The sequence below is a fragment of the Canis lupus genome, chromosome 14, assembly GCF_003254725.2.
Source record: "Canis lupus dingo isolate Sandy chromosome 14, ASM325472v2, whole genome shotgun sequence".
Taxonomy (NCBI): domain Eukaryota; kingdom Metazoa; phylum Chordata; class Mammalia; order Carnivora; family Canidae; genus Canis; species Canis lupus.
In genome coordinates, this window is record NC_064256.1 from 28,589,228 (window position 1) to 28,603,636 (window position 14,409).

The 14,409-nt window shown below is 38.9% G+C and overlaps 2 protein-coding genes across 12 annotated transcripts in view; one reads left to right on the forward strand and one right to left on the reverse strand.

Annotated features, from left to right (window-relative positions):
* ETV1 (ETS variant transcription factor 1) overlaps positions 1-7,626 on the reverse strand; it is a 95,659-nt gene extending 88,033 nt beyond the window's left edge. The window contains exons 1-5 of one of the 11 annotated variants that reach the window (XM_035698672.2): positions 7,485-7,626; positions 6,179-6,375; positions 5,911-6,042; positions 4,993-5,080; positions 3,541-3,588 (exon numbers count right to left, since the gene is read on the reverse strand). In XM_035698672.2, coding sequence (XP_035554565.1) covers positions 3,541-3,588; positions 4,993-5,080; positions 5,911-5,955 — 181 coding nt within the window. In that variant the 5' untranslated portion in view covers positions 5,956-6,042; positions 6,179-6,375; positions 7,485-7,626. Of the gene's footprint in view, positions 1-3,011; positions 3,357-3,540; positions 3,589-4,992; positions 5,081-5,559; positions 5,771-5,910; positions 6,070-6,178; positions 6,376-6,473; positions 6,623-7,484 lie in introns of those variants that run through there. The other 10 variants (XM_035698674.2, XM_025464230.3, XM_025464233.3 and 7 more) reach the window with 10 other exon arrangements.
* LOC112670499 (uncharacterized) lies at positions 6,625-7,852 on the forward strand. The gene is made up of 3 exons (XM_025464242.3): positions 6,625-6,904; positions 7,150-7,247; positions 7,514-7,852. Exons 1-3 carry the CDS (start codon positions 6,640-6,642, stop codon positions 7,850-7,852), a joined length of 702 nt encoding a protein of 233 aa, XP_025320027.3. The 5' UTR covers positions 6,625-6,639.
* The last annotated feature ends 6,557 nt before the right edge of the window (positions 7,853-14,409 follow it).

The following is a 14,409-nucleotide window of genomic DNA, read 5'->3' on the forward strand; positions in this document are numbered from 1 at the left end:
TGTGAGTTTGCATTAGACACGTATGAAATTTATTCTTTCTCTTCAAGCTGCGTTAGTAGGTAAGCTCTAGTCAGCAATTTTAGAAGAATGCAATCCTTTTTAAACTCAATTCTATATCCTTCTGTTTGTCTCCTTCACACACAAAAGAGTCCATTTTAACCATGAATTTCTAGGACACCATTCACTAAAGCACCACGTAAAACAGGTTGTTAAGAATAAGACGTTACCGTGATGCTGATAGGATTGCTATATGAACTCATTATTTCATGGGATCAAATAATTGAAATCGCCTTTCTGTCAGTAGCAATCTAACTCAAAAGACAAAAAAAAAATCAATAAAGAATTGTACATAGTAAAATAATGTAAAGTAGCTATGGCAAAATTTAAAATACACATATTTTTTAAGTGCTATGGTGGTCACTGAAAACCTCTTCATCAGGAGGAGGTGTGAATGGATTTCATCGTGGTAGATACGTTAAAAACATTTAAATTGCAGTGTTAGTACTTAGAAAGTGATACTAATACAAAGTTACATTCTTTGCAAACATATTTTATCTCTTCTTCAGGATGAGGTGTGAATAGATTTCATGGTAGTAGAGATGTTAAAAACATTTAAATTGCAGTGTTAGTACTCAGAAAGTGATACCAATACAAACATATTCTTTACAAACATACTTTTGGATCCCTGTTTGGAAATTAAAAATATACTTCCATGCTTCCCCTCCCAAATTAGAGGACTTTAGCAAATTGAAAATAGGGGCTCCTACCCTCACCCTCAAATATTCCTGCCTTATCTACCCTAATCTGTCCTTAGACATAAAACACGCTGCATAATCCACAATAATTTACCTATGACTAATCCATATGTTGCACTTTGAGTCTAATTTATCAAAAACTCTTATAGGAAAAAACAAACATCTTGGGACAGATCATTTCCCAAATATTCAGGGCTTTGATCACTTTTTAAAAACATGGTTTTCATATGACACAACTTGACTCTCATGTCTAATAAGATTTTTAGACCTGTTTAACTTCCCAGTGGGATGCTAACTCATGAGAGAAACTTGGTTAATTGCCAATGATCTTTTCTAAAAGGGTCAAGATGCCTTAAAATTCCACGGTCACTTTCTTGGCTACCAAGCATTATGAAAAGAAATATATAAACAGTCCATAGTCTGCCAATTTGGCAATGTTTTAATTTCTAGATGTCCAGAAGGACAGAAATGGACAAATCTAGCTACAAATAATCTAATGTAATTTTAAGATCTCTTAATTCAAGATGTGAGATAAGTCAATTAAAATGCTAAAACAAAAACATAATTATATAGAATTGCCAAAAATAAAAATAAATATGCAGTCTATTAACAAATAGTAAAAAAAAATCTCCATTATTAGATTTTAAAAATCATAATAACAACATTTTGCTTATATCATGATAGGATAAATTAATGTAAGCTATTTTGAAAACTGTTTACATTATCCTAAAATGCAGTCTTAACCATAGTTTGTAAACAGTCGCCCACCTGAGTATTCAATAAAACACCTCCAGGATTAATTCCTTAAAACTAATTTAAGCTTCTTAATTATTTTCTGAGTAAAAGCCCATGTTCCTCCAAATACATCAGTCATTTTCTAGATTTGTTTTATATAAAGTTAGATCTTCAGATCTGATTTACAGGTGCGTTAATAAACATGGGTAAAAATACATTCAGTGCAGTTTTCTTTTTTTCAGTGCAGAGTTTTAAAAGATTAACTTGGATAAGTTATTCAAATCACTTACCAAGCGACAAATAAACAAAACAAGTCAAAAGTAAGAGACTGTACTAAAACTGATTATAAAATGGCAAGAGTCTGTCACAGAATACACATTTTAAAATTCCAGAAACAGAGTTGCTATGCACATGCAAAATCTGCCAGCAAGTCCAATGACTTGGAATCAATGAGACTTAAACATCTAAGAACTAACAAACCTTCGAGAACAATTAAAATAGACATTTCAAGTTATTTTAGATAAGCGAATAAATGTCCTCATAAATGTAATGTCCTTACAACCTTCAACTTTGCAAAACTAACAGATCAAAGTTAACACCACAATCTCTGTGTAAATTTTTCTTGAAAAAGTTAGGTTTGGATATATAGTTTGTGTTGCAACAGTAAGTAACCTATTGCAATAAGTTTCATTTACAGAGACAAGCAAAATGACCTTTAAATATAACTAAAACTTTCATTAATACTTACCTTTTTTTGAACATGCAAATACAACCACCCTTTCAAAAGGCTACTGGGAAAGCTACTTAACTTAAAAGATTTATAAAGACTGCAAGAGCTTTTTGGAGAACCAGAATATCAGCAAAACAAAGAAACTTATTTTACATGCTAACAGCAACTTGATGAACTGCAAGCAAGACCACCGATCAAATACTGCAGTCTGTTTCAAAGTAGCAATAGCAACACTTGGGTTCCATTTAAAGAGACCCTCTCTCTTCTTTTAACAACCTTAAAAAATCTGTTCCAAAAATGCCATGTTTCCCATTTAACATACAGACAGAAATATAAATTATACTCAATGCTAAAATGTGTATAATTTTCTCTTTGTGTTTCCCATAAAACACATCCTCGGATAAAATTAATATTTCACATTTCTGACAAACCCAAAAGAAAAATCAAATTATGGACACCAAAAAGAGCCCCTCAAGATTAGGCATTTCTCAAGTTGTATCAAGCTGTATTGAAGCAATATCTCATTGTTCCTATAAAATAAAGTTCCAGCCAGTAAAAGATCCGATAGACTGTAACACAAAATTTTACTAAAAAGTAATTAAAAATAAGAGTAAAGCCTTTAGATGTCACATTGCTGTAGTAAATAAATCCTAATAAAAGTGACACAAAAGCAAAAATCAATTTCAGCAAATATCACATAATAGCAACAAATAGAAAACATTTTTTTAAATCCTCAAATCCCCCAAAGATTTCTTTTAAAGCCATAGATTTCCTAAGTATTGCATACACACCTAACGTTCTGTGTTGTGAGCAAGGTGGAAAGAAGACACTTGCACTTAAATCTTGAAGCATCCCGTCCTGATGAACCCAGAGAAACTAATTTCTGCCATCAGAAAAGTCCTCCACCAGAACACCAAATAATGATATGCGCTGCTCTAAAAGAAACAGCAAGCCGGGATCTGGCTCTAGTAGGTCTCTCGAGGTACAATAATATAAACCTGATCAATTGCAATTAAAATCTGAACAGAGGCTTAGAACTTGAAGTCTTGGTGCATTAGTTCTTGCCAAAAGCAGATGTGATTGTGAGCTGGAAGCAATTTCTCCTGGTAATTTGTGATGACACTGGGTAGTGCAGCCCCAGATTCCCCAAAGACAAACTCATCAGAGACTCTAATGTATGCATGACACATGAGGTGGCTCTTTTAGAGCTCAATTAATTGGGCTGAACATTAAGACAGCAACTTCAGGACTTTTTTCCCCCTTCTAGAGTTGCTTTTCCCCTCCTTTTAAAGCTTTATTTTTTTTTTTTTTTTGCCTTACCTTCTGCAAGCCATGTTTCCTGTAATTGACTTAGATCTTGAAAGAGTTCTAAAAAACAAGTCAGAGACATAAACAGAAGATTTGAAAAACCTTTAGGCTCCATTAAATGGAAATGTTTGTCATGAAATTGGTATTAAGTATCAATTTAATTTGGGGAGGGGAGTCAATACAAAAAGAAAATAAGATTCATGACTTAAATAGCTCAATAATCCTGCCCTGTTAATGGCTATTAAGCAATACTTCTTTAAGAGATTCTTTTAGTGAATTAAATAACGAAGGCAATATTTTCCCCCTTTTAACAACGTAATAATAAGCTCAGGGACACACATACACTAGGATTCAAAAAAGGCTGAGGTGAAGGTGTATCTGTCCATGTAAACCTTTCTTAAATAGAGTCAATTCTTGCAGAGGAAAGAGGAGAAAGGCTGACAATCACTTTCTTTTTATCTTCTGAACCTTATATAAAAGATGTAACAGTACCTGGTACAATTCTTAAAGCACCGTATGTTTTGAGTTTCAATGGCTCAAAATTAAAAGGGACAACTTTTAAACACAAGATCTTAGAGGAAAATTTCTACATGAATAGATTTACAAAAGTAAAAGTAAGATAATTCCCTGGCACCTGTTTATTATCAAGTCCCAAACTCTGAATTCTGTCATAGTAGGAGGGAGAGGGTGTCCAACATGTATGAAGATTTGAGTTAAGTTTCAGAATTCAATATGCCTCATCAAAATGGCAAACTGAACTTTGATAATTAAATCTCAGTATATTAAGTTCATTATGAATGCTCCTGTATGGCTGGAATAATTTATAAAATATTGACCTCCTAACCAACAGTGCCTTAAAAAAAAAAAAAAAAAAATCTGTAACCTAATTTCCCAAATAGGTATTATAATTATAAATTAGGCCTTAATTATGATTCAGTGAACACTCAAAGGCCTATAAACAAGATACTATGACCTCACCATGTAGTCATCAAAATTATCCATGAAAAGTTTGATAACAGTAAATGGTTTTAGTGTAAGAGGAATGGGAAATCAAACTACCATTCACATCGTTTAACTTCTAATAGAGTAGAAATGAGAAATTAAGTAGTATACCTAGCTGCTTACTTTGTCTCACTGTGTTGGATATTTTAAAATTGTGACCTCAGTGTATGGAATTAGTTATGTGCCATATGGACAAGAGTATTTAAACACAAAAGAACGATTAAGAGAAGGATGTCACTGTTAAGTTTTTATTTCCTTCTTTCATTAGTTTGTGACAGGGCCATAAAATATCCTCCAATGCAAACTGTCACATTATGTGAATTGCTCCAAGTAAAAGTCTCAGTTAAATGCAGTAATTTGAAAGATTGTTATTTTTAAGCTAAGACTGAAGTACTCCTCTGCTTTATGAAGGTGGGGAGGATAGGTGAAGAGGGAGGAATTCAGCCCAAAATCAAACCTCACCTTCTGAATCATGAGCCAGATCTCTGTTAATGAATTTTCTTTTCCTGACATTTGTTGGTTTCTCGTTACAATTTCTCCCACGCTGATTCTACAAAGGGAAAGATAAAATCCTTTTAAAAAATGTAAACCTCAGATGTCACACACAAAAAAACACATGCAACCATAAGCCTACCGGATCCTCTCTCTAAATAGAAAAATAAAAGTCCATAGTATCAATTCCAATATTCATTTTCTGCGTTCATCTGACAGTGAGAGCTTAGGCTGAGAATTCAACAACCAGGGAGAGTTGCTTCCCAGCGCCAAGCGTAACACACTACTACTTATCAGTCATATATTCATGGCATCTCAGCATCAAAACAACATTAAGCAATCACACTTAAAGTCGTTTTTAGCTGGATCAAAGCTGGACTAAAATACAGTGAATTTTATTCTCTCTGATACCACCCCCCCAAAACAAAAAAATAAAAATAGAGTGGTGAAATTAAAAACATGAGGAAAAAAAGGAGACGACAAAAAAAGAAACAAAAACACCCCATGTAAACAAAAAGTGTCAGCATTTGTCTCAACTTCATTCTTTTCAATGTGGCAGACAAACCCAGCCAAAAACTTTGAGTGCAGCAGCTGCTGCTGCCCTGCGTCTCCTCTTCCACTCATCTTGGGCACTTTAATCAGAAAAGAAAAGGGGGGGGGGGGTCTTAAAAACAAAACTATGCCTTATCCAAATCACTGAAAGGTAAGCTCATTTTGAAGATTGGGCTTCTAGAAGCAGAGTCGCCCTACAGTGGCAACAAAGCAGATAAAGTATCTGCAATCCCAACCCCCTTACCCCCTCCCTTCTCATTCTCTCCCTCCTCCTCCCCCCCCCCCCCCCCGTTGGAGTCAAGTTTATAAACAGCAACTTTCGAACTGATCACTCACATTGGTGACCATGTAAGGCACTTGCTGGTCATAAAATCCATCCATTCTGCTGCTCTTCGCAAATCTCAGCTGAGTGTTTTATATTTTGAGCATTTAGCTGGAGATTTCCTCGGGATCTGGACTTCTATCAACCTAGAGGGGAACAAGATGGCTTTTAGGCTAAAAAAAAAAAAAAAAAATCATGAATGAAGCTCTTGAATTTGCATAACTAATTACCCTCCGACAGTCCCATTCACAAAAATAACCCTCCCTACACCGCCTCCTTCACCTGGATCCAAAGAGAGCCAACAGAGTTCACAATTTACATATTTTCGGCAGTAGCAAAAATCCGAACCAGAGGCGATGTATTTATTTACACTCTCGATGTTTCCCTGCGCGGTCGGTGTACCCCGGGCAGCTCTGATTCGCAAACGTGTGCAAAACTAGCAATGGCGATCAACGAGACTTGCTTTGCACCTAACGGGACTAAAGAGACGGAGACACCTCTTTCATAAGGATAGTTTTTGCAACCCACAACCATGCAATTATCTGGAGAGACATAAAAAGTTGTTGGAAAGACCCACCTGAAGGCCACGCTAGGCGAACGGCTGCAAAAAATTCCCTCCAAATTTAATAAAAACATTAATTATTGCCCAGCACTTCCCCTTTGGAAGCCGAAAGCGCCTCTGACAGAGCTCAATTCGGTGGTTTTTCCTCTACTTCTCCTCCAGGGGCCTCCAATCCAAACTGATGGATCGCTGCCTCCCATTGGCTCCGCGTCTCTTTCACAAGATCAGATTTCGAGCTGTCAATCAGGCGGCTCGCGGCCCCTTCTCGAGGATCCCTCGCGCCCCTCTCCCGAGCCGATGCTCCGCGGGCGGGCGGGCGGGCGCCGGAGCCACCGCCTGCGAACGCCACCGAGGACATCAGCTGCCTCCCTACGGCGCTGCGGGCTGTCCGGGCGTCCGGGACACCGAAGCCATGTGTGTCGAGTCGCTAGTGTTCCTCGCCGGTGGTGTGTTTGGTCCACTACGGGGCTAATTGCCTACATCACTTTTGCTCGGTTCGGGTGTACACTCTCAAGTGCGACCCATCGAGCCCGTGCCTCCTTCCTCCCCCGAATCCGCTCCCTCAACATCTCCAGCACCCCCCACCCCCACCCCCTACTTTTAACCTGATGGGGAGCCCCCCTTGGCTCTGGCAGACTCGTTCCTACTAAGCTTTTGGCCCAAATTCTTTTCCCGTTTTCCCGGCATCCAGCACCACTTTTGAACCGCCAGCCGTCACGTAAAACGAGATCGTATCGCTCATGGGGCAGTAAAATAAAGAAAAAGCACCCGGGAACTGAGGGATTGCTTGTAAGGAGCGGCTGCGTTGGGAGGGAAATTTAGCAGGACCCCAGAGCAATCAATCTAGGCGAGGAAAAGTATAAAAAACAACACATGTGTCCCACGCGTGCACTGGGGCAAGGTGCTCCCAGCCCGCTGTGGAGGTGGGGAGGACCAGGGAGGGATGGGGTGGCTCGGATGTCCCGGGCACCCGCAAGTTTCCTGAGCTTTTGTTATGTACACACGGAGGCGGAGGGTGTCACTTACTGTACTTGACGCTCTCACTTCCTCTCCAGCTTTTAAACAGCCGGAGCCGGGGGCGAGCGGCCGTAGGGCTCGGGTTTCAAGGACCAGGATCTGGACGTTACCAAGTGGGGGCTGCAAGTCTGAAACCACTTGCCCTGGCGCGCCTCGGAGGCTCGGAGCGGCCAAAAGTCGCTCAGAAAGCAGCCTCGGCCCAGCAACAGTCGATGGGAGGCCGTGCGGATGGGACCAGGGACTTAGTGGTGTTGAAATTCACTTGTGATCCTGATGGCGTCCAGAGCTGGAGACCAAAGGACGTTTCCGGCAGCTGTTCCGCCCGTAGAGAAACGTGCTGCAGTTCTCAATTTCTATTGCAAAGTTTCCTGCCTTAAATGGAACGTGAGAGAGACGCATTTAAATGGGAGTGTGAGCCCACAAGACTCCATTCCGGACCCCATGGAGGGAACCTAGGAGGGTAATGTAAAAAAAAATAAAATAAAATAAAATAATTTTAAAAAGTGTTTTTTTTTCTTTCTTTCTTTCTTTCTTTTTTTAATAAGCAGCAACAGCAAAAGTATTACTGGGTAAACACCCAGTAACTGTGGACACCCACCGTGCATTCCCTGACACTAGTAAATGAGAGAGCCGGTGCACACGCGAGCACCCACAAGCATTTTGAGCGGGAACTGCACTTAAACCTCGGCCCCAGGGAAGGGTTCCCTGGCCCTCGAAGCGGAATAGTGAGGCTCTGGGGTACATTCTGAGGGTGTAGTCAGGCGGGGAGCCAAGAGCTAGGGTGCCCCGCCGCCCAGCATTCCCGGGATAAACCAGCCTCTGTAACGTGAGCAACAGTTTCCAAAGACCTTCTCGGCGGCCAGAGCCTGACGGGTATCCAGGGTAACCGGGAGGGGGCGGAGCTTCCCGCCTCAGCCAATCACGTGTCGTATGTTCCCAGCCCATTGTTGTTTATTGCTGACCCCGCAGCGCTCCGCTAGCAGATTGGCCGCTCCGGGGAAGGGGGCGGAGCTTCTCCCGCCCCTGCAGCCACCTTTCGGCTCCATTCACAAAATTCCGGCCTTTCTTGGTCACGTGGTTGGGGGCGTGGCGGGGCAGGGGAAATGACACCACAAAGGCCCAAGTTCCCCAAAGCCAAAAAAAAACTTTTTCCTACCCCGCTACCTCGTCTGTGATGCGTCCCTGAACAAATACTATCTGAGGAAAGGGAGGCTTAGGTCTGAGAACAAGAGGGGGAAAAAAAAAAAAAGTCGGAAATTCAAAGAAGGGCTCCCAGGGCGACAATCTCAGGGTGCACTGTCTACCAGAAAAGCTGCAAAAGAGGAGAGGGAGAGAGCTAAGGCGAGTGGGGAGAAAGCCCAAGGACAGACTAGTAACTCATTGCCAGCTTCAAGCCGCCGCTTTCAGAAGTGCCAACAGTTCAACTGCAGATAGATTTCAGTTTTCTCACCCAACTTTCCATTTTTACCTTTAATTTATCCCACAGTTGCTTGTGAGCTTCTTGAAGTTTCATGGAGGAACACTGCAGGGTTTTTCTGGCTGACAGTGTTAGTTTCCATTTCCCAAGTGCTCCCTGTTTTACAGGCTCCCCAAAGCACTCCCCCTCCTCCCCACCAGCGCTGGACTGGCAGACAGAAGCAGCGCCCTAATCCTCCCGATTTTACTCCGGAGTGAGGGGGGATCTGTATTTCCGCCTTTGGATTCTCCAAACGCACTCAGCTCTGAACTATTTGATCTTAACAGTAATTGAAAATGATGGTATGAGAATAAGCAGACAGTCAGTCTCACTACAGCTCAGTTTTGTTGAGACAGCACAATGTTTTTCTGAAATAAATGGACCCTTCTAAGCAAGTGAACTATTGGACCATGCTCCTCTCTCTCACTTTCTCTTCTGGCCTTTCTCTTTCCTTCTGTGCTGTGATACCTAGTGAAACACTAGAGCTTTTCGTTGGGCTCCTGTTTATTTTCTATGCTTGGCCCTGGCGGTGGGGAACCACCAATAGACCTAGTTGCTGAGGACACTGCAAGGACTGAAAATTCGTTTTTCAGAAAAAAGTGCCATTGTGGGAAATGTCCACAGAGGCAGCTGTTCTATCCACAGAGAGGAACGTCAAAAGTTGCACAGAATTTCCACTACTTTTGAAAGTGAGTCTTTAAAAAAAAAAAAAAAAAAAAAAATCAGCTTAGCAAATGCCAGTCCTTGAATGGAAAATTTCATTTTGGCAGGATTTCAGGCAAAGAATGGCAGAACAGAGGCCAAGAGGCTTTGACATTTATTTACTTGTATTTTGAAATCCCATCTGGGTTTTGAAATAGGAGCTCTTGAGAGAAAGCACCCCCCCCTTCAAAAAAAAAAAAAAATCCATTTCCGAGTTTGGAAAGTTTTTAACTTTCATATAAGCTACTTAAATCCTTATAGTTCCTTTGCTGATATTTAATAAAATAATATTCATTAGGGCTTTTCTGCAGTTTCTTATTATACCATTATACTGAAAATGCATGATGTTAAATAGAGTGAGTTTCTAAAAGCAGCAAAAAAAAAAGAGAGAGAAATGATACTGCCCGTTTTATATGATTAATATGATTAAAACGAAATAAAGTTTGTTCAAATTGGGTTGATTATTAACTAAGATAGTACCTTTTATAATTTGCTTCTTAAAAATATTGTATAAAGCAAATTGTTAATGGCCTAATTTGCACAGAGCTACATCAAATAGGTAAGGAAAAAATTGACTATTAAGTAGCCAAATGTGCAAAGGAAATAAACAAATGACTATAATTCCAAAAGAAAACTTAAAGACCTGCCAAAATGGTGAAAAATAATTAGTGGCTTAGTAGATTCCCTGTGAGAAGAAAAAGCAGGGATTTAATGGAAGGGTGGAGCCTAGGAAGAAGGGAAGGGTATCAAAGAAATTGACATTGTGTACAATGTCTTGGCTCCCACTTTCAAACCTGCCATTGTCAGCTTGAGGATATCTGCAAACTACCCAAGAAGAGGAATTGCAAACATGTGATTATAAAATTCTTAACTGCACCAGAAGTCACAACATTATACATTTAAAAAATAAAGAGCATTAAAAAAAATTTTAATACCTGGAGATGTCAGTGTTGGGATAAGGACACTCATATATATTGCTGGTCAGACTGTGACTTTATGCAACATTTTTAAAGTAATTTTACAGTATCTACTGGATCCTAAAATTTACAATATTTTTTAGATCCTAAAATTAGACCCTATAATCTGATTTGGGATCTACCCTATAAAAATAAAAGCAGTGTGCAAAAGAGCATTTATTGAAGTATTATTTATGAAGGAAAAAATTTAGAAGCAATTTTAATAGCTATCAATAAGGGAATGGTTTTTGTTTTTTAAGTTTTTATTTTTGCTCTCAATAGTTAATATACAGTGTTATATTAGTTTCACGTGTACAATATGGTGAATCAACACTTCCATCCAACAACCACTGTTCATCACAAGTGCACTTTTTAATTCCCATTACCTATTTAACTCATCCCTCCCCCCAACCCTCCCCTCTGGTAATAATCAGTTTGTTCTCTATAATTAAGAGTCTTTTCTTCTATTTCTGTCTCTCTTTCTTATTTCTCTTTGTTTGGTTTCTTAAATTCCACATGAGTGAAATCAAATGATGTTTGCCTTTCTCTGACTTATTTTGCTTAGCGTTATACTCTCTAGCTCTATCCATGTCATTGCAAATGGCAAGATTTCATTCTTTTTTATTGCTAAGTAATATTCCATTGTATAAAAAGCTTCTCCACAATGAAGGAAACAATCAACAAAACTAAAATGCAGCCTATGGAATGGGAGAAGATATTTGCAAATGACATTTCCAATAAAGGGTTAGTCCAAAATATATAAAGAACTTATAAAACTCAATACCCAGGCATCCCTGGGTGGCTCAGCTGTTTATCGCTGCCTTTGGCCCAGGGCATGAACCTGGAGTCCCAGGATCGAGTCCCACATCGGGCTCCCCTCATGGAGCCTGCTTCTCCCTCTGCCTGTGTCTCTGCCTCTCTCTCTCTCTCTGTCTCTCATGAATAAATAAATAAAATCTTAAAAAAAAAAAAACTCAATACCCAGAAAAAATCTAATTAAAAATGGCCAGAAGACATGAACAGACATTTCTCCAAAGAAGATATCAGATGGCCAACAGATACATGAAAAGATGCTCATTATCACTAACCATCAGGGAAATGCAAATCAAAACCACAATGAGATATCACCTTTTACCTGTCAGAATGGCTAAAATCAACAACACAAGAAACAACAAGTATTGGGAAAGATTTGGAGAAAAAGAAGCCCTGGTGCACTGTTGGTGGGACATAAGCTGATATATCACTGTGGAAAACAGTATGGAGTTTCCTCAAAAAGTTAAAAAGTGAATTACCTTATGATCCAGAAAAGAATCAAAGAATACAAGAATTCAAAGGGATAAATGCACCCCTATGTTTATAGCAACATTATTTACAGGAGCCAAAATATGGAAGTAGCCTAAGTGTCCATCAATTGATTGATGCATGGATAAAGATCCTGGTATAAACAAGGAAATGGTTTTAGCAAAGTATGATAGTTTCATGCTTTAGAATTCAATTCTGGTTGTGCAGCTGTTAAAAAGTATGCAATGTCCTTGGTTCTCAAACTTGAGATTACATAAGAAACTCCTTGTTAAAAATTCAGATTCCTGGGTAGATCCATAAACTTTCTAAATCAGTAGGCTTGAGCTGGGCCCAGCAAGTACATCACATGCAAATTCTGTTGCAGGGGATTTTATTGAAAGGGGTTTCAGAATCTTTCTTGAGAAATCCTGGGTTGGACTTTTACTAAAGCCCGAAGGAAGGCCTGTTATAGCGCTGCCTTCAGCCCAGGGCAAGATCCTGGAGACGGGGGATCAAGACCCACGTCGGGCTTCCTGCCTGGAGCCTGCTTCTCCCTCTGCCTGTGTCTCTGCCTCTCTGTGTCTCTCATGGGTAAATAAATAAAATCTTAAAAAAAAAAAAAAAAAAGTTGGCTCTAGAAAAAATATTGAAGATGTAAAATCTGGTATTTAAAAAAAATAGGCTAAATAAAAATAGACTAAATCCCTTCATGGCAACCATTAGCTAGAGCTAAACATTGCTATTCTTAAGGAGTAGAGGGTAAAGAGGCATGGGCTCTCAATTTTGCTATGGCTCACATTCTTCTCCAATCCCTATTTTTTTGTTTATGTTACCCATCTGACCCCTGTAAGCATTTGTATGTGCCAACCCATTATCATGTCAAGTGAAAAAATCTGGAGACAGAATATAGAGAATAATATAGAGAGAATTTATAGAGAATATTATATTCTGCTTTTGTTCAAAATAGAAAACAATGCATATAAAAGTGTACCTATATAGACATACACAAATATATATACACATATATATAAGGTGTTTCTCAACATTGTTTCATTATTTCCCCCTAAGGAACCTTTTCAGATATTTTTTATTCCTAACTGCCCTTCTCCCTTTAAATTTTAAAATCACAGATATACTGTAGGTTTGTTCATGTGCTGTATTCTTTGGAGAGTCACAAACTATTGTAATACCTAACATCCATTACTCCAAGATTCAATTTTCAACATGTGGGGGCAATATCATCCCCACTGAAACTGTATAATATAAATATATACTTCTTTTTTCTTTTTGTGAATACTATATTTACCTAAACTTGTTGATTTATCATCAAAAAGAAGGATATACCCATCTTTTATTTTTAGTCACATGTACCTTTAGTAGATCTGATTAATGTGAAGTAAAAGATAACTAAACTTTTCTCCTAGAACTCAGAATGGCTGGTTACAATACGCATGTATTATAGTCATTTTTTTAATCCATTGAAAGAATTAATGAATTAGTAGTTTAAATTAGAATTAGCTTTCTAAGAACCAAAAAAGTCTCCATTTCAAAAATAGCAATATATGTAGGTGGTCAGAGATCATAATTTCTAAGTGATACATAATTGGGAATAACTAATAAGCAAAGAACCAAATACAAATCCTTTACTTTCTTTTAGAAAGAGGAAAACTTGCATTTCTTTTACACCTGAAGGCATGTCACTGATAACTTTAAAATAAACAGCAAAAATAATAAAATAAAATAAAATAAATAAAATACAGCAACAAAGTTCACCAATCTCTACTCTTATAGTTCTTTTCTTTTTTTTTTTTAATTTTTATTTATGATAGTCACAGAGAGAGAGAGAGAGAGAGAGAGAGAGAGACAAGAGAAGCAGAGACATAGGCAGAGGGAGAAGCAGGCTCCATGCACCAGGAGCCCGACGTGGGATTCGATCCCGGGTCTCCAGGATCACGCCCTGAGCCAAAGGCAGGCGCTAAACCGCTGCGCCACCCAGGGATCTCTCTTATAGTTCTTTTTTGGACCATAGCAAGAAAATCAGGTGTGGTTGCTACACTTTCCTCAAATGTAAAAAGGGGTTAACTAACTAAGGCAAAAAGGGTTCTGAAGGTCCATTTTAGAAATGGAATTTTAGGGATGCCTGGGTGAGCACCTATTTCAGTTCCGGGTATGATCCTTGAGTCCCAGGATCAAGTCCCAGGATCAGGTCCCAGGATCAAGTCCCTGCACAGAGCCTGCTTCTCCCTCTGCCTATGTCTCTGCCTCTCTCTCGGTATCTCTTATGAATAAATAAATAAAATCTTAAAAAAAAAAAAAGAAAAAGAAAAAAGAAAAGAAACGGAATTTTATTCTCCTGAGACACAACTTGATTTAGAACAATCTAAATCACTAACAAGTTAACCTTTTTTGTGTATTAGACATTGAGAGGAATAATATTTCCAGGCTGGCTTCCCCAAATCCCTCCTCTAGAATGTCTTCCTGGAAAGAGTTTATTTTACCCAGTTATGATCCCCAAAGTAGAATTAGGAGAATTCCTCCT

What these genes read in the sequence shown, in the direction of transcription:
- LOC112670499 (XM_025464242.3), top strand. Translation starts at nt 6,640, where the DNA reads ATGGATCGCTGCCTCCCATTGGCTCCGCGTCTCTTTCACAAGATCAGA. An exon ending in GCTAGTGTTCCTCGCCGGTG is followed by an intron (nt 6,905 to 7,149) that starts GTGTGTTTGGTC and finishes CCCGGCATCCAG; the next exon opens with CACCACTTTTGAACCGCCAG. An exon ending in CGGGAACTGAGGGATTGCTT is followed by an intron (nt 7,248 to 7,513) that starts GTAAGGAGCGGC and finishes CTTCCTCTCCAG; the next exon opens with CTTTTAAACAGCCGGAGCCG.